The 25,538-nt window shown below is 46.7% G+C and overlaps 1 protein-coding gene across 1 annotated transcript in view; it reads right to left on the reverse strand.

The window, feature by feature from the left end:
* Window positions 1-4,722: 4,722 nt before the first annotated feature.
* The window catches only part of TTC7A (tetratricopeptide repeat domain 7A), a gene marked incomplete at its 5' end in the record, with an annotated part of 174,212 nt that continues 153,396 nt past the window's right edge, over window positions 4,723-25,538 (reverse strand). The window contains one exon of the mRNA XM_083433024.1: window positions 4,723-6,135. Within this exon, the coding sequence (XP_083289150.1) occupies window positions 5,914-6,135 (222 nt within the window). The 3' untranslated portion in view covers window positions 4,723-5,913. The remainder of the gene's footprint in view (window positions 6,136-25,538) is intronic.

Consider the following 25,538-nt stretch of genomic DNA (forward strand, 5'->3'; position numbering starts at 1 on the left):
GCAACAAAAAGCAGCTTAAAATACAGTATAAAACGTGAATAACAATAAATTCAGATTTCAAAAATCAATTTAGGGGGGAAATCCATCCAATAAACATTAGATGATCACCAGGGCTAGCTGGCTAAATTAGTCCTATTTGGGCCAGCGAGGAGACCAGGGGAGAATTAGCTGTGGGATCCCAGAGCGGGTAATCTTCATAAAAAGGGGAAGGGGAGGGAAGGAAGGAAGGAAGCGGAATAAAAGATCAGGCTAAGTTCAAATTGAAGGCCAGGCGGAATAGCTCTGTCTTACAGGCCCTGCAGAAGGAAGATAAATGCTGCAGGGCCCTGGTCTCATGGGACAGAGCATTCCACCAGGTCGGAACCATCACTGAAAGGGCCCTGGCCCTGGTAGAGGATAATCTGACTTCCTTAGGGCCCGGGACCTCTAAACTGTGATTATTCATGGACCTTAAGGTCCTTTGCGGGTCATACCAGGAGAGGCAGTCCCATAAATACGAGGGCCCTAAGCCACAAAGGGCTTTAAAGGTCAAAACCAGCACCTTAAACCTGACCAGAAACTCCACCGGGAGCCAGTATGAAAGTATTGTTTTATTTTATTACGATCAGTGCTGTTGTTCTAGAAAAAGAGGTGCTGAAACTCACCATGAACACCTTCCTTGTTCTCTTAGAATGGCAATGGTGCGCACCTGAGAGGTGCCAGAACTGAGATTTGGTGAGTTCTGGCTGGGGGGAAAAACCCTGCTTTGGCCTCCAGTTATATGGGAATGAGGTCTGACAGAATAGGAGGGCGAGTGAAATTTGCTGCTGACCAGTGCCAATTTTCACTGAGGTCAATCAATGGTTTTGGCAAATGAATGTCAGTTCGAGAATTGTGTGCAGTTACCTAGAAGGTGCAACCGATCCAGTTACATTATTTACAAAAGACACGTTTGAAAAGTCAGGAACAACCCAAACTTCTTATTTCCCATCAAAATCTGCTTTCAATCTTCTTTGCCCGCAAGTGTATTTCTGCTTTGAAGTAATCAGTAGATATTATTTCACTACACACACTAGATAAGAGAATTAATACACGATTTGCTGATTCTTCCTGAATACTAATAATGCAATTAGCAAGAGGGAATACCTTCTATCAATGAGATCATCCATATGCATTTTGATAAATATGAAAGAGAGAGATATTTTAATCTGGTCTGCTCTGTGTAACGGACTTCTCTCCTATGATAGCCACTTTTGTTTTCTTCCTTGTTGCCACATACAAAAGAAATGTTAGTGTTAGTTTATGTTTCAGTTTATGCCAGGGGTCAGCAAGCTTTTTCAGCAGGGGGCCGATCCGCTGTTCCTCAGACCTTCTGGGGGGCCGGACTATATTTTGGAAAAAAATAATGAACGAATAAATAAAAAGACACATTCTACTCATGTAAATACATGCTGATTCCTGGATCTGGCCCCTGGCCTTAATTTGCCTACCCATGGTTTATGCGATCATTTTTGCCTCCATTATCTACTTTGTCAGTTCAGTACTTAATTGAAAACCTTAATAAACAATTCTAAAAAATAAAAAAGAAAGAAAGAAAAGGAAGCAGCTGTTTAGAAGCTACTCATGGGGTATAGTCCTGGATCAACACGAGTCACATCCAGGCTGTGTAAACATTTTTGCTCATGGCTGGAGGTTACAGGAAGTTAAGGTTTCTCAGGACCAATTCAAAAGGGTTTGAACTGCTGAAATGTACAGTAAAAGAACAACAGCAGCAACCCCGCAAAATATATCTCCCCAATCCATCGGGGAATGCAAAAGGCATGATCTGAGTTCAAAGTCCCAGTCCAACCACAGAAAAACACTCCAAGAGGGTGTGATGCAGGGCAGGTGAGACTTGTGACCTGGGGTGTGGTGTGAGGAGAGTCCTGAGGGCCAGATGGAGAATTTGAGGGCTGCCTTTGGCCCCCATGGCTCAGGTTCTCCACTCTGCTCTAAAAGGTGAATCATGCCTTGTGGTAAAGTTGTGGTGTTCTTTTCTCCTTTTGGAAAAAAAACACAACTCCATCTCTTTTTCTTGGAGGTTATCCTTGGAGCAAGTTATTATCCTTTCACACGGATAATGAATTCCTAGCGGTCTGGTTTGAGCAGGTTTCTGCTCTGGAAACCGAAGCTTGTAATCTAAGGCAGTGTTTATGTTGTCAGCCCAGGACAAGGGATTTGCAGCCTTGGATCCTCTTCGGAGGCAACATTCATTTGCTAATTACCTCAGCCAGACAATGACTTGTAGGCTGATCAGCCAGCTACCTCTGACCCACAATGGCCAGACTGCCCTTAACCCCTTGAACTCACATTTCCCCTGAAATAAATACACGTCATTGTGAAGGCAGCTGCAGTTTCGCCTCTCATATGACGATGGAGTGCAGGCAGGGATGGGAACAGGACAAATTACTAAGCGCTTCCAAGTGCTTCTAAGGATGGCAGCACTCGTACTCCTCAAAGCGGCAAACTGCTCTTGCGCAGGGTTTCCATAGCATTCTGAAACGGAAAGGTTGTTTCAGCTGGTTGTTGTATTACATTATCATTTTATTTTGCTGTATATCTCTTTGCAAACTGCTTTGAGAAGAAAAAAGAGGTTTGTTTGAACTGCAGGAAAAAGTCGCAGGCCGTTCTGTGCAAATGTGAACACGTCTCCTGAAAGGTAAATGTAAAGGGACCCCTGACAGTTAAGTCCAGTCGCGTACGACTCTGGGGTTGCGGCGCTCATCTCGCTTTATTGGCCGAGGGAGCCGGCGTACAGCTTCCGGGTCATGTGGCCAGCATGACTAAACCGCTTCTGGTGAACCAGAGCAGCACACGGAAACACTGTTTACCTTCCCACTGGAGTGGTACCTATTTATCTACTTGCACTTTGACGTGCTTTTGAACTGCTAGGTGGACAGGAGCTGGGATCGAGCAACGGGAGCTCACCCCGTTGTGGGGATTCAAACCGCCAACCTTCTGATCTGCAAGCCCTAGGCTCTGTGGGTTATACCACAGCGCTACCTGCGTCCTATAGCCACCTGCATCTCCTTAGCATCCTGTAATTCTTTTGTCTTTTTGTCTGAGGCAGATCTTTCAAAACACACACCTTTGCTGGAAATGAGGGCTTGGGGTCTTAAAAAAACAACACCCTTCCTTTCTGGCACTGGAGGAGACACAGAAATCCTTGGCTTTTTCACGTCCTGGAGGGGCAGACAAGGGTGCTACCCACCCTAGCTTTTAAAACAACATTGATCCACTGCCTCAGGTGATGACGGAGCAGTAAACTTTGACCTTGTGGGTCTTGTCTACATAAGGAAGGTCTGCAGAATGTGTTTGAATTCAGGAGGTCCCACGTTCAATCCCCAGCATCTCCAGGTAGGCCTGAACTATACTCACCTGAAACCCTGGAAAACAGCTGCTCATCAGTGTTTAGCATTGAGCTGGAATGACTGGTGGTCTGAGCTGCACCAAGCAGCTTCCTATGATCTCCCACAATGCCTCTGTTTCAGTAATGGTGCACCCAGTGGCTTTGGGGAGGGGTGGGGTGGCGCAGATGGCAGTCCCCACCAGCTGAAAATCCATCTCTTCTTTTGTGGGCCTTGGAACCAGGTAGCCATTTTTGGTTCAGGGCTAGTTCTCACCATCTCTAACCTGGATTAGGATAATCCCTTTGGACTAACACAGATTAGGATAATCCCTGAGGGAGAGTTTGTACAATCACTCCCTGTGAATTGTAGTCTGCTTTAGCTCTGCTTAGGTCATGTAGTTTATTTCTATTTAGCACATCCTGTCAAACTCTCACCACTTTCCCATCAGGTCAGGGCCAGGGGGAATTAGATGATGTGACTTGAATTGGCAAATTGGGCTGATCCAATTTCAGCATTGAGTCATGGACACTGTGAGACAGCACCTCTCTCAAACCACCTTGAAGATTCACGATTCCATTGCACATGAATTGCTGGACATGTGTTAAATTGTCTTTTGCAACCAGGAGTTCACTGGAGGCTTTTCTCAGGATTGGATTCCCGAAAGCTTGTGATATTTGCAGCAATCATGAATTGCAAAGAACAACAAGCAGCAGGAAATGACTGCACACAACACAACACATCTTTCTCCATGGAATTTGTTTATTCATCTAGTGAGAGTCATTTGAGTGCATGTTTAGATGGCATTGATGGATCCAAACTACAAGAAAGAAGATTCCACCTAAACATTAAGAAGAACTTCCTGACAGTAAGAGCTGTTTGACAGTGGAATTTGCTGCCAAGGAGTGTGGTGGAGTCTCCTTCTTTGGAGGTCTTTAAGCAGAGGCTTGACAACCATATGTCAGGAGTGCTCTGATGGTGTTTCCTGCTTGGCAGGGGGTTGGACTCGATGACCCTTGTGGTCTCTTCCAACTCTATGATTCTATGATTCTATCTGGAAGAAAGGCAGCTGGTGCTGTGGAGCAGGGCCATATAGAATCCTAGAATTGTACAGCTGGAAGGTTGTTTAGACCAATCCTCCTCAATGCAGGAATATGGCCAGGTCATGTAAACTACAGTCTGACAAACATGAAGAGAAGAGGAAGCCCTTCCTTTCATGGTGCTGTTGATGGGGAAAGGCTTCCCATTTTAGTGTATCAGGAAAATTGCTATTAAAGCGAGAGGAGCAAAGCCATGAACAAGGCCGCAGTCCTAAACATTACTGAAACTACCACCCCCTCTATTCCCAATGTTCAGAGGTGGGGGCCATTGTTTGTATCAGGAATGAGAAACCTACGGAGGCTTGGCTGATCTTGTCCCACCAGCGTGGTAGGGAGGGGTCCATTTCTCCCTCCGAGGCCATTTCCCCCACCAAACCACACCTATATGTCAATTGGTGACATTCCCGGGGTTCAATCCTGCTGGGTGCTGCTTCTCCATAATGTTCCCTCTGGGGAAAAACACCAGCGAAGCAGACCCCTCCTCTCACCCTGCAGGTCAACTTTGACAGGCGGCGGGACTGCCCACTTGTCAGGCGAACGCCATTGTGACATCAGGTGATTGACAAGTGGGTGGCCCCGCCCAGCTGTCAAAGTTGGCTGGCGGGGTGGTAGGAGATAAAATATTTGGTCCAGCAGGCCATCTCTGGCTTATGTAGTGAAAACACCAGCATCCATCCATGCACAAGGAGGAGGTATCAGTCAGGTTGGGAAAACTCCAGGATTTGCAGAAGTACTTTCCCCTTTTCTGAGTAAAGCAACCCAGAAGTCTTATGCCAAGAGTGAACTGGCAAGGTTCCCTCACCCACACAAACCCTGAGTCTACATACTAGTTAGTTTTACAGCTCATGCAATTTTTCTTGCTTAGGGGTGGTGTAAAGATGACAGCATGATGCAGACTTGGGAAAGGCCTTGTATTGCTCATCAGCAATGTCACAGACACTATCCAATAGGTGCCAACAATATGCGCAGAACTGCATTATGTTAGGCTTGCAAAACCCACCAAGCTGATTCAGCCAAGGAAACTGTGACCTGCCAGGCGTGTGACATACACTCCCCAATCTGCCATCAAATGTTCCATTTTTGCAACCTGAAGAAAGAACAGGAAAGTATACTAGCGCCCTCTGCACTGCCATGCATTCTGGATGGCCCGTGTTTTTGGGTGAAGGGAAGTTCAAGGCAGTACTGCAAACTGCAGCAGCCCCAGCAGCCAGAAAAATAATCGCATTTCCCCACCAACAATAATATATCTTGCAATCTGCATGTTGGGAAAATGCATTATCCCTGAAATAGAGCCACTTCCCTGGGTAAAGGTTTCTGAATTCTAGGTTAACAAAAGGAGCCACGTATATATATATATTTATTGCACTGTAAACAAATTGCTTATTTGATTTGTGTGCTGTTGGAACTACCTCCACAGAACGCATGTGCATGGAAGAAATTCTACGCCATCACAGTTCCCTGGGGATGACCGTGAATGGCACGACGGGGCTGCTGGATTCGAGGTCCAGAGCTGTCAGGAAGCACTCGACAGCTGCTTCGTTTTTCCCCTGAGCATGAAGCACTTCTCCAAGGCTGTTCCAGGCTTTGTGGCTGGTGCTCTGTACCTGGACTGCGTCCTGCAGAACCTTCTGAGCCAAGTTTCTCCGCCCGAGCCTGTTCAGCACCAGCCCCTGTCAAGGAAAAGCAACCCGGTGTTAGCGCATAATAAAACCAAGCCGTTCAGTAGTGTGTCCGGCAAGGGAACCAGACAGGAAAATAGGAAGTTGCCTTCTGCAGAGTCATCATGCTCATCCTCCAACAGCATCCTGCTCCAACCATCCAGATGTTTTGGACCATCACACACACACACGCACACACACACACACACACACACACACACACACACTCTGGCCATTTATTGGACATGCTTTCTGGGGCTGTTGGGAGTTGCAGGATAAAACATTTGGAGAGCACCAGGTTGGGGACGTCTGATCCAATCCATCACACCTTACATCCTGATGGCAGGCCTGCTTCTTCAAACACAGTGGCAGGGCAGGATGTGCCACTTTAAAAAGGTGGTGCCATTTTAAACTATACCCCGTATTTTTATTATCTAGTACTCCAGGGTGGGTACCTTTTTTCCAGTTGCAGCTGGTAACAGCAGTATGGGATGTAGTGCAGCCATAATGTTTCGGTGTAATAAAGCACAAGAAAATGTAAATTTGTATAACTTTTTAGGTAAATAGATGGCAACAGGAGGACATATATGATACCTATGCTCAGTTTATCATTTATTTAGAAACTCCCTGCTATGTTTTTCTTCTCCCCACACTGAGAGCCAGTGTGGTGTAGTGGTTAAGAGCGGTGGACTTGGAATCTGGTGAACTGGGTTTGCTTCCCCACTCCTCCACATGCAGCTGCTGGGTAACCTTGGGCCAGTCACACTTCTTTGAAGTCTCTCAGCCCCACTCGACTCACAGAGTGTTTGTTGTGGGGGAGGAAGGGAAAGGAGAATGTTAGCGCTTTGAGACTCCTTCGGGCAGTGATAAAGCGGGATATCAAATCCAAACTCTTCTTCTTCTTCTCCCCCCGCCCCCCCGTCTGTCCCCTCCTCCTTTTTGAATCCAGGACTTAGTGAAACCAGCCTGACCTTCCTACCGACTGAAACTAGGAAAGAAACCACTGCTTGGAATAGTGGTGTGGCACTGGGGGACAAAATCCTTTCCCAGGGGGATAATGGCTGTGTACATACCGTACATTTAAAGTGCTCCCTCCCAAAAAATGCGACCAGGGAGCTATAGTTTATCCCTCACAGAACTACAATTGCCAGGAACCTCAAACTACAGTTCCCAGGTTTCGTGTGTGTGTGTGATCCTGCTCCCCCACAGCATTTTAAGGGGGGTGGGAGATAACAGAAAGGGGTATAAAGGCATGCAGTTTGGAAATGGAAAGGTTGTACAGATAAGAGCTGAAATGGCTAGATCAATTTAGGAAAAAGCTAGACCACAGCTGGACAGAATAGCTGCGCAAGAAGTCATCTACACCTGGGGAAATCATCCAGCTGTTCCATTGTGTGTGTGTTCTTATAAAATAAACCACTGGGTTTTCTGAGCTCACAACCTACCCACCTCAATGATGAATGGAAGAAAAAAACATGGGGTGTTTTGTTCATGGCGTTGTTCAGATGCCCTGTTATTCCACAGTAAATGCCCATTGTGGAAGCAGCCCAGGATATAAAAATGCTGATAGCTTCCTGGGTCTCAGGATTGGGCTGAAGGATTACAGTCTCAAGAACTCTTTTTTCCCCATTTTTTTTACAGCTCCGTATTTTTGACTCCCTAAAGCTGGTATGACATATAGCACTGAACACTTTGTTTCCCTGAAGAACCCACCCCTTGAGAGATGCTGAGCTCTGGCAGAATTTTACATATCCCCACAGAGTCTGGCAAGCGGTAAACAATGCCTTCATGTTGTTGCCATGTAAGAGTCCAGCTGGGATCTGCCCACGATGCAGAATGGAAAGGGGGTTGGGGAGAGAAAGAAGGATATTCATATATCCTCCCGCGAAAGGGCAATTTACATTTTTAGCTGGGCATATATTTTTTTGGTAGGTTTCCTAATGAAAGTTCAGTTTCTCGGTTTCCATAGAAACCCCTCTTGTTGAGGTGCATGAATAATTTTTATGAAATCAGCAGAGATCTAGGGAAGATTAGCAATTAGTACCCTGTTTTTATTTTTATTTTATTCTAAAGCAAATAATTAACAGCATCACCTCCTCGTTATTCTGAGCAAGGTGGAATGGCTTTTCTGTTTCATTTCTCTACATGAGTTTTATTTATTTCCCTTAGACCAAAATATAATCTTCTGGGAGGTAAAGCCTCAGGATGTCAATTATGAGTCCTGTGAATTCCTCAGGGGCTCTTAACTCCTGTTTGCATCCAGTCACGTCCCAAGTTGGAAAAGAATGTGACTATAAGGAAGAGGGCTGAAGGATCTGACTAAGGGTCAACTTGGTCCAACAACCTCTTTCCCACAGCAGCCGATCAGATGCTTCTGGAAGCTCACAAGCAGGCAGAAAGGAAATTGTCCTTCACCATTACTGCCCACCAGCCACCAGAATCTGGTGACACAATGCCTCTAAACTGGGAGCATCCATTAAGCCAGCAAGGAGGATAACTGTTGATAGACTTATTATCCATGAATGTGTCTAACCATCTTTTAAAGCAATTTAAGCCAGCAGGTCCCATCGTCACATTTTGGTTCCCTAAGTGAATTCTGCGTTGTGCGAAGAAGCCCTTTCCTTTTTTGTCTGTCCTGAATCACCAGCCTGCTGCTTGGTTTTGCAGGATGATCCGGTGTTTTGAGAGGGGAAGTAAAAGGCTTCCGCTATCCCGTTCCACCATGCATAATTTCAAAAACGCTGCTCGTGTCCTTTCTTCCATTACTCCCTACAACCTCTCTATTGGGCCGTCAGTCAAAACTCTCCCCATGCGACCTCCCTCATGACCCTTTTACTTGAGTGTTCTTGCCTGGCTGAAATGTGTCTTTGGAGATAAAGCTTCATGCTTACCTACATGGAAGATAAAACCATGGAAGTGTAGAGTGGGAAGGGACCCAAGGGTCATCTAGCCCAACCCTCTACAATGAATGAATGGCAGCTGAAGCATCCATGACCCATGCCCACCCAACCTCTACTTAAAAAATCTCCAAGGAAGGAGCATCCACCACCTTCCAAGGCAATGTCGAACAGCTCTTATGATCAGAAAGTTATTCTTGATGTTTAGCTGGGATCTTGTAACTTGAATCAATTTATCCAATTAAACCTACTGGAGAACCTGGCCTCTAGCAGCTGAAATATGAAATGATGCCCTGTCTGCGTTGGGCAAGGTTGTCTGTACTACTTTCTGATTACTTTCATTTTTATATTTTTTAGGTGTGAGAGTGCAAACACACACACACACACACACACACACAACACCAGCGAATTGACATGCAAGGATGAGGAATTCTAAAAGATGAAAAAACAGAATAAAAGCAGGCCCATCGGAGTTATAAGAACATGGAGAACATTGAATTTCCAAGGAGAACTGAAACATGAATGCTGTCAGAAGAGAGGCTACACCAGGTATAGGCAAACTCGGCCCTCTAGATGTTTTGGGACTACAACTCCCATCATCCCTGACCACTGGTCCTGTTAGCTAGGGATGGTGGGAGTTGTAGTCCCAAAACACCTGGAGGGCCGAGTTTGCCTATGCCTGGGCTACACAATGGGTCTTCATGTTACATAGGAACTATCCAAGATTCATACATAGGAACATAGAGTTGGAAGGGACCCTGAGGATCATCTAGTCCAACCCCCTGCAATGCAGGAATATACAGCTGTCCCATAAGGGGATCAAACCTGCAACCTTGGTGTTATCAGCACCATGCTCTAACCAACTAAGCTATCCAAGATTCATATGCCATGTAAAATGAGAAAGAGTGATGTCCATGCCCCTAGATTTTTAGAAACGTAAGGAGCTGTATTATACTGGCCATTGTGCCCAAATCTCAGAGTGGGCTGTGTGAAGAACACCAGTTGGCCATTTAGGGCCCCTTTTAGCTATCAAGGAATGCAAAACAAGGCATAAAAGAGAAATGCAGTAGCTCAGCTGTAGAGCACCTGCTTTGCATGCAGAAGGGCCGTGGTTCACTCCCTGGCATCTCCAGTTAGGGCTGGGATAGACCCCTGCTTGAAGACTTGGAGAGCTGCTGCCAGCCAGTGCAGACATTACTGAGCTAATGGACCAGTCGGCTGACTCAGTAGAAGGCAGTTTCCTTCCCATGTTCTTAACAAAGAGGAAAGGAGCGAAAGAAAGCCACCCTGCTCTTTCTGACATGATTTCGTAGGCAGAAGGAATAAAGCGGAAAAAACACTCAGATCTCCCCCCCCCCCGGGGGAGGAGCCCCCCTGACAATCAAAGGAAGCCTCCCATCCAGGGCACAAAGGCAGCCCACCGCTCCCCCCTCCCTCCGACTCCTGCTCTCTTTCATTTTGCCAAATGTTAACAGAACCCACTGCTAATGCCTTTGAAGCTTAACGATGATAAAACATTTATTGGCATAAAAGGCAGGCCCCTAGGCAGCCTTTCAGAAAAAGCCCAGCCTCTGATCCCTTCCCAGGGAGCCTCAGACAAACAGGAGAAGAGAAACGGGGAATTGGAGGCAGAGAGGAGAAAGAGAGGCCTTTTTATTTCTTCCAGTCCTGCTGAACATCCTCAGAGCTTAACAGTGGGCTGCGTGGAATGCTCTGCAAACAGTCCTGCTTTCTCCGAGACCTAAATGGAAGCGGAGCAGCGAGCGAAGGAACAGAAAGGTGTGCCTCGTCCACGCATTTAAAACAGACGCGGCACAATGCTCTGCTTGTCTCCCAGAGCCAGCCTGCAGCTCTGAGGGCCACCGGCTCTCAGGCGCAGAGGATGTTGCCACAGGGGCAGCTTTGCCAAGGAAGGCAGCGGGGCCTTTGTCAAGCACAAATAAGAATGCTTCCTGCTCCCTCCCAAGCCAAAGGGGTTTGTGTGTGTGTGTGTGTGTGTGTGTGTGTTTTAAGGCATGCTCAGGCTGTCCTCATGCTTATTCGGTGAGGCCAGCAGGATTCCACAAGGCTTCTTAGTTCTGGGACAGATGAGACTAAACATACTCCCGGCTGGCAGGCTGGCATGATGGGAGCATTGTTACGCCGTTTGCATTTACTTTCTGTATGCAGCGCCTGCCCCTTTCAATTCACTGATTACCCAAATAACATTTCTTTCTTCCTCCAGCCTGTTCTTTGCGCTACAGGACAGGCTTTGTATGTGTGTGCATACTAGGTGGAAACACTGTTTTGAGAGATGGCTTTATCCACCTGCCCCTTTTCTCCAAAGCACTTGACTTTCTTTTTGTCTTTTTCCACCTCCACCCCCATCGATCTGCCCGGACGCTGAGGTCGAGCGCTGAGGGCCTTCTGGCGGTTCCCTCATTGTGAGAAGCAAAGCTACAGGGAACCAGGTAGAGGGCCTTCTCGGTAGTGGCGCCTGCCCTGTGGAATGCCCTCCCATCAGATGTCAAAGAGATAAACAACTACCTGACATTTAGAAGACATTCAGGGAAGTTTTTAATGTGTGACATTTGAATGTATTTTTAATCTTTGTTGGAAGCCACCCAGAGTGGCTGGAGAAACCCAGCCAGATGGGTGGGGTACTACTACTACTACTAATAATAATAATTGGTGGGGAGGGGAGGTTGGGGTTGTGGGGTCCACTGATTCTACAAACTGCGGGGCAGGGGGAGAGGGGCATTGTTGCTGCCATCCATCTGTCTCAAGAGACAATGGAGTGCGCCTTCAGGGGTGAAGTCAAACCGCTGCATTGGCAGCACCAAAGTCACCTCTTCTGGGGTGCAACCCTGGGCAGTGTGTATGGAGGTCCTGGGCTGCCTGGACAACAAGACCTCCTTCTCGGCCTCGCTGATGTGGTCCAAAGGAAAGCAGAGCAATATGTTTGGCACCAGCTTGGCTGCAGGAGTTGCTGGAAGGAGGAGTTCAAGGAGCCATCCAACCGCCTTAGGGTGAGGACCAAAGGTGGACAAACTACCCCAGAAGGAGCACAACGTTTTCTCCACCCGATGTAATACCCCTCTTCTAACACCCCTGACAAGGGGGGAAGGGGAGCTTGTTGCAGCAGGAGGGGGAGACACCCATCCCTCTTCACTAGCCGGACTCATCTCTGCCTCTTGGCCTCCCTCCTCTTCTGCTTCAGCTTCTGCCTCTGATTCTGGGCTACTCTCTGTCATGGTCTCTCCCAGCTCACTAAGTCCTGTTACCTGTTCAGCTTCTGACCCTTCCTCCTCCCAGTCTTCTCCCTCTGACCACTCATTGTCGTCTTACTACCACTCCCTGAGCTCTGAGCCTTCTTCCCTTGGGGGTTCCCCAGCTGGTTCCTCCCACCATTCCTCTGCGTCCAACCAGTCCATGGCAGAAGGGCTGTACCACATGCTATTTTGGCACACCTGGATCGGATGCTTGCACAACAGGCTTCCACATCTCTGTTCTCAGCTCCACAGCTTCATAATAAGACAACTCCTCGTCCATGCTGATGTTTCATCAGCCAGCCGCATCTACACGGCACACAAACCTGCACATTTAATAAATCCCACAATAATCCTTGGTTTCAAACTCCACAGTGATGATGTGCCCTTTCTCTCCCTCTTGTCTCTCCATCTCCCTTTCCCTTTAAGAGCTCTCCCAATTCTTTGTCCTCCTCAGAGAAGCCTGTTCTGGCATCAGCTGAAAAGGGCATTCTAATGCGGGCTGAGCCAGCCCAGGGCAATTCAAGTACAGAAGGAAAAGCTGAATTAATGATTTAAAAAAAGAGATCACCCATGACAGGAGGAAAAAGAGACACAATGCATAATGTAGGGCTCATCCAGCACATACCTAGGTAAATCTGGGATGCAGAGCTGGGAATCTCCGCAGATAAAGCAAACTAGGCTATAGGACAGGCTTGGTGGGGTGGTGATGAATGGGTCCCCCCAGGTCTGTTTATGTGGCCCTGCAATTCTCCCTCGGCCAGGCCTCCCTCCTCAGGTTACACTACTCACTAGATGGACCCAGTTTGTTTTTAATCAAAGAGTCATTTAGTTTTGTTGTTGTTTAGTCGTTTAGTCGTGTCCGACTCTTCGTGACCCCATGGACCAGAGCACGCCAGGCACTTCTGTCTTCCACTGCCTCCCGCAGTTTAGTCAAACTCATGCTGGTAGCTTCGAGAACACTGTCCAACCATCTCCTCCTCTGTCCTCCCCTTCTCCTTGTGCCCTCCATCTTTCCCAACATCAGGGTCTTTTCCAGGGAGTCTCCTCTTCTCATGAGGTGGCCAAAGTATTGGAGCCTCAGCTTCACAATCTGTCCTTCCAGTGAGCACTCAGGGCTGATTTCCTTCAGAATGGATAGGTTTGATCTTCTTGCAGTCCATGGGACTCTCAAGAGTCTCCTGTCATTTAGTTTAGCCCCCTGCAATGCAGGGATCTCAGCTTCAAGCATCCATGACAGATGACCATCCAACTTCTGCTCAAAAACCTCCATTAAGTAGAGTCCCCCATTTCCTGAGGAAATCTGCCCCACTGCCAAACAGAAAGTTGGCAGAAAGTTCTTCCTGGTGTTTAACTTGGAATCGCCTTTCTTGTAACTTGACTCCATTGGTTTGAGCCCTACCCTCCAGAGCAGGAGAAAACAGGCTTGCTCCATCTTCCATGTGAAAGCCCTTGAGATATTTGAAGTTGGCTACCATATCTCTTCTCAGTCACCTCTTTCCCAGGCTAAACATACCCAGCTCCTTCAACCGTTCCTCATAAGGCTTGGCTTCTAGACCCTTGATCACCCTTGTTGCCTTCCTCTGCACAGGTTCCAGCTTGTCAATACCCTTCTTAAATTGTGGTGCTCAGAACTGGCCACAGTATTCCAGGTGGGGTCTGAGCAAGTCAGAACAGAGTGGTAATATTAATAATGGTACTATTTGTTAACAGGGCCTAGAACTATCCTATACTCTCCCTTCATAAAAAAGGGAGGGCACCAGGACCTGCCCTCTATCTTCTGCAGTCAAGACAGCTGCAAATAATTCCTATCACTTCTCCACAATCTTCCTGTTCTCCATTAGGAGAAACAGTGCAATTCTATATGACTGAATGAGAATGATACAGCCACGTGGATGGGACTCATCATACAAGTATTTCCCAATCAATGCATGACATTGCCACTGATCATGTGGCTGAACATGGGGAGAGGGACCTTAGCTTAGCGCTGAAGCACATGCGCTGCCCACAGAAGGTCCCAGGTGCAATCCTTGGTATCTCCAGCTAAAAAAGCTTAGGCAGCAGATGGTGCCATAGATCTCTCTCTAAGATCCCGGAGATCTGTTCCCAGTCTGAGCAGGCAATACTGGCCTAGATTGGCAAACAGCCTGATATGGTATAAGGCAACTTCCACTATACACCCAGCACATGTAGCATCCAGCCCGCAGTCCGTAGAGAATTGTCTCTTGCACCAACGAAGATGCACAGAAAGGCCTGGAGGAGGGGTGGGAAACCTTTTTCCGTCGAGGGCCACATTTCCCCAAGGGTAATCTGTTGAGGGCCACATACCAGTGGTGGGTGGAGCCAAAACCCAAAGTGGTCGGGGTTGAAACCCAAAGTGGGCACTTCTCTCCTTCTCCTGGGCAACCCCTTTTCTTTATTTCCCCCAAGAAGATCAAACCTCTCCATTCTGAAGGAAATCCAGCCCTGAGTGCTCACTGGAAGGACAGATCGTGAAGCTGAGACTCCAATACTTTGGCCACCTCACGAGAAGAGAAGACTCCCTGGAAAAGACCCTGATGTTGGGAAAGATGGAGGGCACAAGGAGAAGGGGACGACAAAGGACGAGATGGTTGGATAGTGTTCTCGAAGGTACCAGCATGAGTTTGACCAAACTGCGAGAGGCAGTGGAAGACAGGAGCGCCTGGCGTGCTCTGGTCCATGGGGTCACGAAGAGTCGGACATGACTAAACAACAACTTTCTCTCTCTTTCTGCCACCCCCTTCTACCCCTGGTTTCCCCTGCATAAAATTGGTTTGAAGGCCACAGGTTGCCCATGTTGGATGTTATTCTCTCTCTCTGTGTGTGAGAGAGAATCATTTGTTTGAGAAACAAGAGAAGAACGGAGGAGAAGTTTCAAGAAGCAGCTGGAGGCTGAGGTTCTTTTGTCTATGCAAGGACATTTTCCGTGGGAACTGTTCTTTGGACATGGGTCTTCAACCCTGAAGGAAGGAGCTGTGTTGAGATATAACTCTGCTATGTATGGATACTGGCACACACGCACAGCAAAAGGGATGCCAGACCCAATCCTTCTAAATAATCCATCAGAGGTTGAGGGATTGATCCAAGAGCCCATTCCTAGCCAAGGGACTGGATTTGATACTGTGGGGCATGTGTTCATTTTGCTCGAGAGTTTTCTGCTCTCTGCAACCTCATTTCTTTCGCCTATTATTAATGACATCATCCATATAATTTACAGCCAGTCAGCTCCTTCACACAGGCCGCCCTGCTGTAGCAGCTACTAGAAAATGCAGAAAGATGTAACCAAGAATGCATCAACCTTTGGGGGCCCTGGCTCTGCCGTGTCTCCTGTCCTTTGGGGAGCACTTCTTTATCTTTCCTTAACCTGAAATGATTCATAAATCATAACCCTTTATGCATCAAGAGCCATTCCTGAATTATATATAGCTCTGTATTTTCTATTACATGCCGAAAAGAGAAAGGATGAGAGAGGGCGTGTGTGTCAAGTCAAAGCGGAGATAAAGAATTAAAAACTTCCTATAAATATTGCATGCTCCTTGATGGGATGGAGGCCCCGCTACCTACAACATTATGATATTAGAGAGCTGTAACGTATTTCACTGTAAAGTTCACTGATGTGCATTAATCCTAGTAGCTCCTGAGCTCACCTCTACAAAATTGCAAGTGGTTAATGTCATAGCACATGCATGCTCATCGCTTGGAATCACAGAATTCTAGAGCTGGAAGGGACTCCAAGAGTCGTCTAGTCCAATGCCCTGCAATGCAGTTATCTCTAATAATAATAATAATAATAATAATAATAATAATAATAATAATAATAATTTATTTATACCCCGCCCATCTGGCTGGGTTTCCCCAGCCACTCTGGGTGGCTTCCAACAGAATATTAAAATACAAAAACCTATTAAACATTAAAAGCTTCCCTGAACAGGGCTGCCTTCAGATGTCTTCTAAAAGTGTGGTAGTTGTTGTTCTCTTTGACATTTGGTGGGAGGGCATTCCACAGGGCAGGTGCCACTACCAAGAAGGCCCCATGCCTGGTTCCCTGTAACTTGGCTTCTCGCAGCGAGGGAACTGCCAGAAGACCCTCAGCGCTGGATCTCAGTGTCCGGGTATCTATAGCTAGATTTTAGCTGTTGATCCTACTGAATAAGTGAATGGAGGAAAAGTACGACCTTGCCACATGCACACATTTCCTAAAGTCTGCCTAAATAACAACGGTCTTGACATCTGACCCATTATTATAATTTTACTGTGTGCAGCCAGGATACACCATTCTGCTGCTGGATCCAAATGACCTGGTTGCCCTGGAGCAAGAGGAGTTTTTCCCCTGACCCCAGTTTTAATTCCCTTGCATTTGGATTCTGTTCAAAGCCTGTCTGAAAGGTCACTGCTCCCTAAGGACTTGGATTTTATTTAAAATAAAAATAAAAATATTTTGAGATATTAGAAACACAGGAACATTCTTGGGATTCTTGTCCAGCCCTGTGAGCTAACTGAACAGAAGCCTGGTGGAGCCAGTGGGGAACTGAATGAAGCACCCAAACAATATTCTTGCAATTCCCATTTAGGACTGCCAGGGTACTGTCTACGGTGATGTGCATTTGCCTTGGATGCAGCAGGCAGTCGGGCCACTGCTCATTCCACTCCATTCCACCTGTAGTGGTTTCTAGGGGTTGCTCGTGCGTAAGTTGCCGCCACTCCTGGCTAGGTTAGCTGGTTGGACCCTTTCTGTCTGGACAGCCTCAAGTTCCGTGGCTGCCTCAGTCGCTGGCAGAATCCGTCAGTGGGCGTTTCTTGAACCTCTTCCACATAAAAGCTGTTTGACGCCCAGTCTTCTCCTACTCTCCCTGCATGGAAGTCTTCTGCGCAGGGAGGGTGTGGGCAGCGGAGTACCCGTACTCTCTCCACTGGTCTCCGGCGAGGAGTCCTGGAGCCACCTCTCTGATTCCCCCATCTGCCCCCCTTCTCCACTGGTGTTACGCTGATTTCCTTCCCCAGCGGATGGGCTACCTCTCTCCCTACTGGGTCCCTCTCCGGCATCCCTCTGGAGCCTTCTCTCTGCCTCCAGCTCCGATGGCAGTTCCCTGACACCACCCTATTATTTGTGCTGCCCCCTCTGCACCCCCAGCCCTGCTTCTAACCACACACAAGACAAAGGGACAGGTACCGTAGATGCTCGGTCTCTGCAGTGTAATAGAGAATTTCAGAGCAAATGTGCATTTTGAGTTCCAGTCTCAGTGGGAATGCAGAGAATGCCCTTCAGAAAGCAGAAGCTTCTCTCCAGCCCCTCGCTGCCCTGGACACTTCCAGTTAAACATGTTCCCTGAGTTGCCACCTGTTATGTACTGAGTTGAATAGGATCCAAAAGGCAGCAGTATGATTGGTCCTAGAACAATAAGATTCAGAATGCAGCAGTCTGATTGGTCCTAGAACAATAGGGTCCAGAATGCAGCAGTCTGATTGGTCCACAGGAGCCACCCAATCCAGCTCCAGGTGGAAGTGAATCCGCAACCAGATTGGCCTACAGGTGAATCCCGGAATTAGCCAATCACGTGGGGCCCATTGTGTAAATAATGTATATAAAGCAGACATTCTGGGGGAACTTCCATTCCTCCTCACCGCTATGAGCTGAATAAAGAGCCTGAAATCCACTCTCAACTCTGACTATATTTCACCACCCATTCCCGTTCCATGATTCATGTTAAATGAAGATAAACCAGACCGCAAATTTCAGCATGGGGTTTGCATAATAAGCAGAGGGGATAAAAGCACAAGAGCATTTACAGTCATGTTGAATCAGGGTGCTTTGGTGGGGCCTGTGTGTTAGTAGCTAAATACTGGTGGGTTTTGCAGTAAATTTAGTGTATGGCACACAGCTTTTCTTTTTATTCAAAGTTGCCTGCCAGCTCTCGAAGGGCGAGAAGGATCGGTTTGCCAATGGGCACAGAATGTCCATTTAAGTTTTAGGAACCAAAAAGGGGAGACTTGAGCAAAGCAAGAGCGATCGGTGTTCTCTGATTCTGTATCCTGACTCTTCCCCCTTCCCTGGCCTCTCTCGGTGGCCCCCCCCCGGGATTTTTGCTCTTACATATGCCATGTGCCTGCAGCACAATAGCATGAAGCAGGTGAACCGCCGAGAATTCGGCTAGGAAGCATCATCAGATGGCGCAGTGGCTCAAGGGAGAAATTTCATTGCTTAGAATGGCCTGATGAACATGCTGCGGCCATATGCTGTGGCCTATGGGGTCATGTGCAAATGAGTGAGGAAAGCATCCATGAAGACCTAGGCAGCCATGTGCCTATCCCTCCTCAAGTTTTACAATGAGAAGCACTGCAGGAAGAAGAAAAATGTCAATACTGAGATTGGGACTAATATCACACAACCCCTGATCCCTGAAACACACTGAAACTCCCCTCTTATTTTCTCTGTTCTGAAGGCACTCAGCAGCTATAGTTTGCTGTTAGAAGGAGTGGTTCCTATAAAATTCAGGTACAGTATGCGACTTCTTTGGGAAAGGCCCAGACACTACAGAACTGGATACAAGTCACCCACAGAGAGGTAGATTTATGCCGTGACCATAGTTCCAAGCAGTGGCGTAGCGTGGGTTGTCAGCACCTGGGGCAAGGCAAGTAATTTGCGCCCCCTAACCCCCAGATGTTGCGCCCGGTGCGGCCGGCCCCCCCTGCACCCCCCACGCTACGCCACTGGTTCCAAGATGGAACAAACTCAGATGTATCAAACTGTCTTGTCAACAACAACTGTATAACCTGTATTTTCATAGCGGAAAAGGTCTGCTATGCATTTGCATTTAATTCTGTGCATAGGCTCAAGATTTGTTACACCTTAAATTAATCGTTCAGTTGTATTTACAATCTGGGAAGTATAAATATGGGGTGGAATGCAGAGAATAAATGCCCAACCTCAAGTTCTCCTGTTTCTAGTTTCTTCAGTGAGGGGTCTTAAAAATATGTTTGTAGGCATGAGGAATTCAAATCTGCTATTATTTTTGTGATTGGACAACCGTTAGCTTGGTAAGTCTATGATTGATGAAGGAGAACATATACTGCTTTTGGAAAAATGAAAGAATTTTAATTTTACCTTCTGAATATGTCAGGTAATGCCATAACAACAACCACTGCTACAACTGCAAGTACTTGGCAATAATTTGTAATGATTTTTATGCAATTTTGCACATGTTTTACTTACCAAGCAAAACTAAATTACAGTGGTTACCTCAGGTTAAGTACTTAATTCGTTCCAGAGGTCCGTACTTAACCTGAAACTGTTCTTAACCTGAAGCACCACTTTAGCTAATGGGGCCTCCTGCTGCCGCCGGAGCACGATTTCTGTTCTCATCCTGAAGCACTATTTCTGGGTTAGCGGAGTCTGTAACCTGAAGTGTATGTAACCTGAAACGTAACCTGAGGTACCACTGTATATCTTTTGAATTCCCAAGTCATGTTACAACTTTTTAGCTCCCCTAATTTTTGGAATTTGGAAGTTGAAAATTCAACACACCCGAATCACCTGTGGCATAATCTGCTTGGCTAGCATTTGAAACAGGGATTTCATTCGCTGTGCAGTGGTAGGATGAGCTGGGTTTTAAATGTTTGCTTCTTGAATCAGCTAAGGGGTCAGAGCAGTTCTCTTGACCTCTCTCTTTATTTGAGCATCCTTGGGGGTGAGAAAGTTGCAGAGAAATGCCACGGAGGGATCATGCCTCTGGACACAAGTGAGTTCAACTACTGTAGTTTCTAATGTTATTGTTGGTGCAGTCTTGGGTGGCAGCGGGGGTGGGGGTGGGCACAGTTTAAATGAAATCAGGAAGAAAGTGTCAGTCAGAAAAGACACGGCTAGTACGATGAGGAAGCTGGAGTGCCAGAAAAATTTGGAAATAGCCCTAAATTATTTTAGCTCTCCAGTCCCTTTTGCACCTTATAAAAATGATTTTGACGTTACAACTAAAACTTCAATTCTATATACATAATTAGATATTTAGACAGGGATATATAGATGGATAGATATAGAGATATATACTGTATGTATTAAAAGAACAAAGGCACTTTTAGAAAATGCAATGGAAGAATAGATTCCTGCCAGAATTCAGACAGATAGATAGAAATGTTTCATGATCAGGATAAAATGAACCAAAGCCAATTAGTAAAGACAGACACTTCATCCTGCATTCAGATGCGGTGAGCCTGTCATTGTGCCTATTTCTGCAGGCACAACACCTCAAGCATACGGAAACTAATTTGCAGAACTGCTCTGCCATTGCTCCTGGGATTCCTTTGTTGTTTGCAGCTAGGATGTTGCCCAGCCATAAGCTTTGCTGTATTAATAGCCCGCTGAGAGTGAAGAGCAGATCTGGCTGCCAGTCTCACAAAGCAGCGCGTGCCTTGCCTCAATCCGGCGATGATACGTGCCCCTTGCCCAGCCCCTTCACACACAAAAAAACCCCCTCACCATGGTGAGAGGATCTTCCTCTCTTTCTGCAGCCATGGGCGGTTCCCAACCACCACCAATAATTATGCAAGGGAAGGAGACCAATCACTGAACAACAGGATCCACAGCCCAGATCTTTTGTAGGGACATTGCAAGGTCTGAAGCCTGTTCCGTTAGCATGACTTTTCATACAGCACTTTGGGAATTATACTCCTGTGGAAGTACTGACCACTTTTAGTTAAATGACTTCACAGTGCAATAGATTCAGGCAACTGTTGAATCTTGAGCAGCCTTGAAGCTGGCTTGAATCTCCTCTCCAGTATATTTTAAGCAGTACTTCAGAAAAATAAAATGAAATCAAATCAGAGTTTTTCTAAGAATCCACTCCACTAGCTGGATTCCGAAGCAGATTATGTGGCCTGATCAGTCATACAGATTTCCGGAGTGGCTCAGAAACACTGTTATTCTACATTCAATTTGTTACTCATTTCCCATCAAAACTGTTGTCAAGGAATTCCCAGCAAGGAACTTCTCTTTCTCTCTTTCTCTGTCAGTCTACATCTGATGATCCCCGGGGGAGACTGTAAGCCTTTGCTATTTAATGAGGCCTTTGATTAATTCGTTTAGTTACCTTCGCTACCACAGAGGCAGGGAAGCTGTCAGGCACATGGCACCGAGCACACCGCATTGATCTATGCATCAGGACATCTCAATCAGCTGCGCCTTTAATGGGAACAAGGCAGCTACGGCTTAATTCCATTGCGTGTCGAAGTCCCCAGGGCCACCCCAATAACTCACACAACACACAGAATTTTTTAAAGATTTTTGGCATAATTTTGGGCACAACTTTATTGAAATACAAATTTGTGAGTGGTTGCTTAGGCATTGGTTGCGACTATCTGCCCCCACCATGGGGGACAGACTGACATTTCGCACGATGCGAAAGTCAGAGTAGGGGAATACACTTGGGGGTAGCGACGGAGCAGGGAACCTGCCCTCACCCCAAATGCAACCAGGAGCTCATTGCTATGGCCCGAGCCCCCTTGACAGAGTGGGCAAGCAATAGTTAGCCCCCAATTCCTTTAATGGAATCCCTTGCAGCAGCAGCAGCATTAGAGGGGCAGGCACTCAACCTACCAAGGGCAGGCACTCAACCACTTCCCCTCAACTAACCAAACCATAAACCAATGCCTAACCGCAACCTTACAAGTTGTGACGATTTGCTACGCAGTAGGCAAAAACCAAATGGCCCCAGCCAATCAGCCAGATGGACAAAATTCCTACTGGGCCCCTTCCCCAAGAGCAGATGACCCCATGACAGGCATAGCAAGGTCAAAGCAGACAACCCTAATTCTAGGGAGGGGGGGACGGGCAATCCAATGCACGGGCGAAAAGAGGAAGCCCTAGCCTCATGCAAGGAGTTTTAGCATTTCTGGCTGTCAATCAACAAATGGCAACATTAACTTCTTCCCAACAACAAGGGAAGCCCCAATCGCATCAGTGGCCAACGAACAATTTGCCCGCCCCCCAACTTTGGAGTGTCCTGGCGGCCCCCACCGCAACACGTGCTCTCCATGAAGGAGAACACACTTTGCTGAACATTTGCAGGAGGGTTGATGCTAGCCTTCTAGCGAAGTGCAGCCGGGCCTTGAACTGCCACTGAGATGAGCGCACTTTCAGTTGACATAAGAAGAAAATAAGCACTGTGGAATGCAACCAATGACTTTTGCATTCTTGAGTAGCGGTAAGAAATGTCGCTACTTCTCAGTTGCTGAGCTGCTGTGCAGGGGAACCACTGCAGCACAGAGGAGAAGCGAAGTACAGTGGTACCTCTAGTTACGAACTTAATTTGTTCCGGAGGTCTGTTCTTAACCTGAAACCGTTTTTAACCTGAGGTACCACTTTAGCTAATGGGGCCTCCCGTTGCCGCTGCACCACTGGCCCACAATTTCTGTTTTCATTCTGAGGTAAAGTTCTTAACCCGAGGTACTACTTCCGGGTTACCGGAGTCTGTAACCCAAAGTGTTTGTAACCTGAGGTACCACTGTACGTTGAAGCACGGTGTGAGAGGTTCAACTTGTAATAATAAATGGTAGGATTTTGGTTATTTGGGGGTACTGAAGGGAAGATTGGAGGCCAGTGGAAAAGTACAGGCTAAGCTTTCTTTCCAAGCCAGCGGCTCACCTGGGATAGAGGCAATAACATGACAAAAGGCTGCCCTGCTGTGGGGGACAAAACCCTCTTGAAAGGACCTTGCTGTAAGATCTGGACTCCCTCCATGCAGACTGAAGGTGTACATAGGTGAATACACCATATTTCTTAAAGCTACAACAGTCTCCACCCTGTCTCAATTCTCCGAAGAAGCACAGACCCGGGGGGGAGCTCATGGAACCCCCTGCCATATTACTGCGGCTCAACAGAGAGTGGGGGGTGGCATACAACTTATTTTTCAGTATTATCCATCAAATACACATCCTCCAATATATCTCAGGCTAACTCCCTTTATCCTCACAAAAACAATATAAAATTGGTTAGGGAGAGGGAGAGGGAGACCAGCTGAAGGTCAGCTTCTAGGTTCAAATCCTTACTCCATTGTTGTTGTTGTTGTTTCTAAACCATGCTTCATTTGAAGATCACAGGGTAGTTTACAATATAAAAACACAAAAATGCATACCATAGTAACAACCAAAAACAACACCCTGCCACACACACAGCTTAAAAGGCCACAGATCGTTTAACTAGCCTAAATAATTTTTATTATTATTTGCAAGTAAGAGCCACTGTTGTCATAGTGCTTGGGGACATGAGCTTGACAGCTGTGTTGTGGCTCTTTCCCCCTGAAGCCATTTTCCTGAGAGGCACAGAGGGGTGGAGCCTACTGGTTTAGCGGTATGGGCAATATGTGTGAGTTTCCTCAAGGACCAATATTTTATCTTATCAGCCAGGCCTGAAAAGGGCGAACGTTTTTCAGCGGGTTTAATTTAAGTACGCCTTGCAGCTCATAGACATGGTTCTTTGAGGCTAGCGTTCTGTTTCCGTAAACAGATTTGGAAAAGCAGGATTAAAAGGAAAGGAAGCACGGAACTCAAAAAACAAATCACGGCAATCTGCCCCATGGCACCCAAAGATGCAGACACCTTCCAATTGCTTGTGACAGTTGCCACCAAACACTTCCATCATCTTTGATTCTAGGGAGGCAATGAAGACCAAAGCTTCCTCTCAAAACTAAAAGCAGGAATGCTCTCTGCTGCAACTGTTTCATGAGAAGCCTTTCCAAAATATTTGGCAGGGCGTGTGATATAGACACACGGTCTCAGAGTGCATGTTTTCCCCTGAGCGGGCAGCTCCCAAACCACACACACAGACCATAAGTTAATACCCTCTCAACAGTACAATGGTAAAATGCCATCAACAGGTCCTTTGAGAGATTATTTTTCTGGAGGATTCTCAGAAAATATAACCTCTGCTGTGCTCTCTTCATCAGGTCTGGGGCGCATTTTCCAATACCTTCAGTTTTAATGAAATAACTTACTTCCTAAAATTAACATATTGCTTCTTCAACCCGAGGTCTTCAGGGAAACAAACAATACACAGCCAGCTTGAGAATTTGGTGGGGTAGGAGAAGTCATTATTATTATTATTATTATTATTATTATTATTATTATTATTATTATCATCATTAAAAGCCTTCTCTGGGTCTATCAAGCGCTTCACAATTTATCTCCTATTCAGAGATCTGCACACTTATTTTAAAGGACAATTAAAAAAAAAATTCCTTTGTGTACAGCTACAGTCATCTGCACCACCCACAGGAGCTGTTATTTTGAATGCCCAGAGTTCCTTTCAGAAGGTACGTCATACATATAGGATTTTTCACTCCAGTACATTCTTTATGAATGAACCCCGGCTGCATCCCTGGCAGAGGGAGGAAGCTTATTTTTCTCAGAAGAAAGGTAAACAGCGAAGCACCTTTCCTGACACGTGCTCTCTCCCCCCAGCCCCCCAGCCACTGAACGGGCTCCTGCAAAAATGAGCTGTCGCTTCTGTGGAGCTATTGTTATACTGCCTAGTTCCTCTGCATAAATGAGGTCAGTGGCTCCAAGTCACAAGGCGGACCATACCTCTAAGGAATAAAAGATGCACAGGCCTTAGTTGTAATGACATGGGGATTCAAGCACTGATGTGCGCTGGGAGCATCTGCAGAAGCTGGGGCATGTTGTGAACGCATCTCAGGTGTTTCCTCTCTCTCTCTCTCTCTCTCTCTCTCTCTCTCTCTCTCTCTGCATTAATTCATGGGCTAAATAATTCCCTTCCTGACGACTTTCCTCCTGTTATGCGCAGTCAAATACTGATTCATTTCCAGGGGAGCTGGGGGGCAGGAATACACCCCACTGTGGTTCCTTTATGACATGGGTCAGCATACTTTTTCAGTAAGGGGCCGGTTTACTGTCCCTCAGACCTGGGGGGGGGGAGGGGCGGACTATATTTTGAAGAAAAAATAATGATCAAATTCCTGTGCGCCACAAATAACCCAGAGGTACACTTTAAATAAAAGGACACATTCTACTCATGTAAAAACACCAGGCAGGCCCCACAAATAACCCAGAGATGCATTTTAAATAAGAGCACACATTCTACTCATGTAAAAATACGCTGATTCCTGGATTGTCTGCAGGCCGGATTTAGAAGGCGATTGGGCCGGATCCGACCCCCGGGCCTTAGTTTGCCTACCCATGCTTTATGATTTATCCTTTAAGGCCGAGTTGGCCAACTTCCATGGGGTCCATCTATTCCACAGAC

The sequence above is a fragment of the Podarcis tiliguerta genome (genome assembly GCF_965153285.1).
Source record: "Podarcis tiliguerta genome assembly, chromosome: 3".
Classification (NCBI taxonomy): domain Eukaryota; kingdom Metazoa; phylum Chordata; class Lepidosauria; order Squamata; family Lacertidae; genus Podarcis; species Podarcis tiliguerta.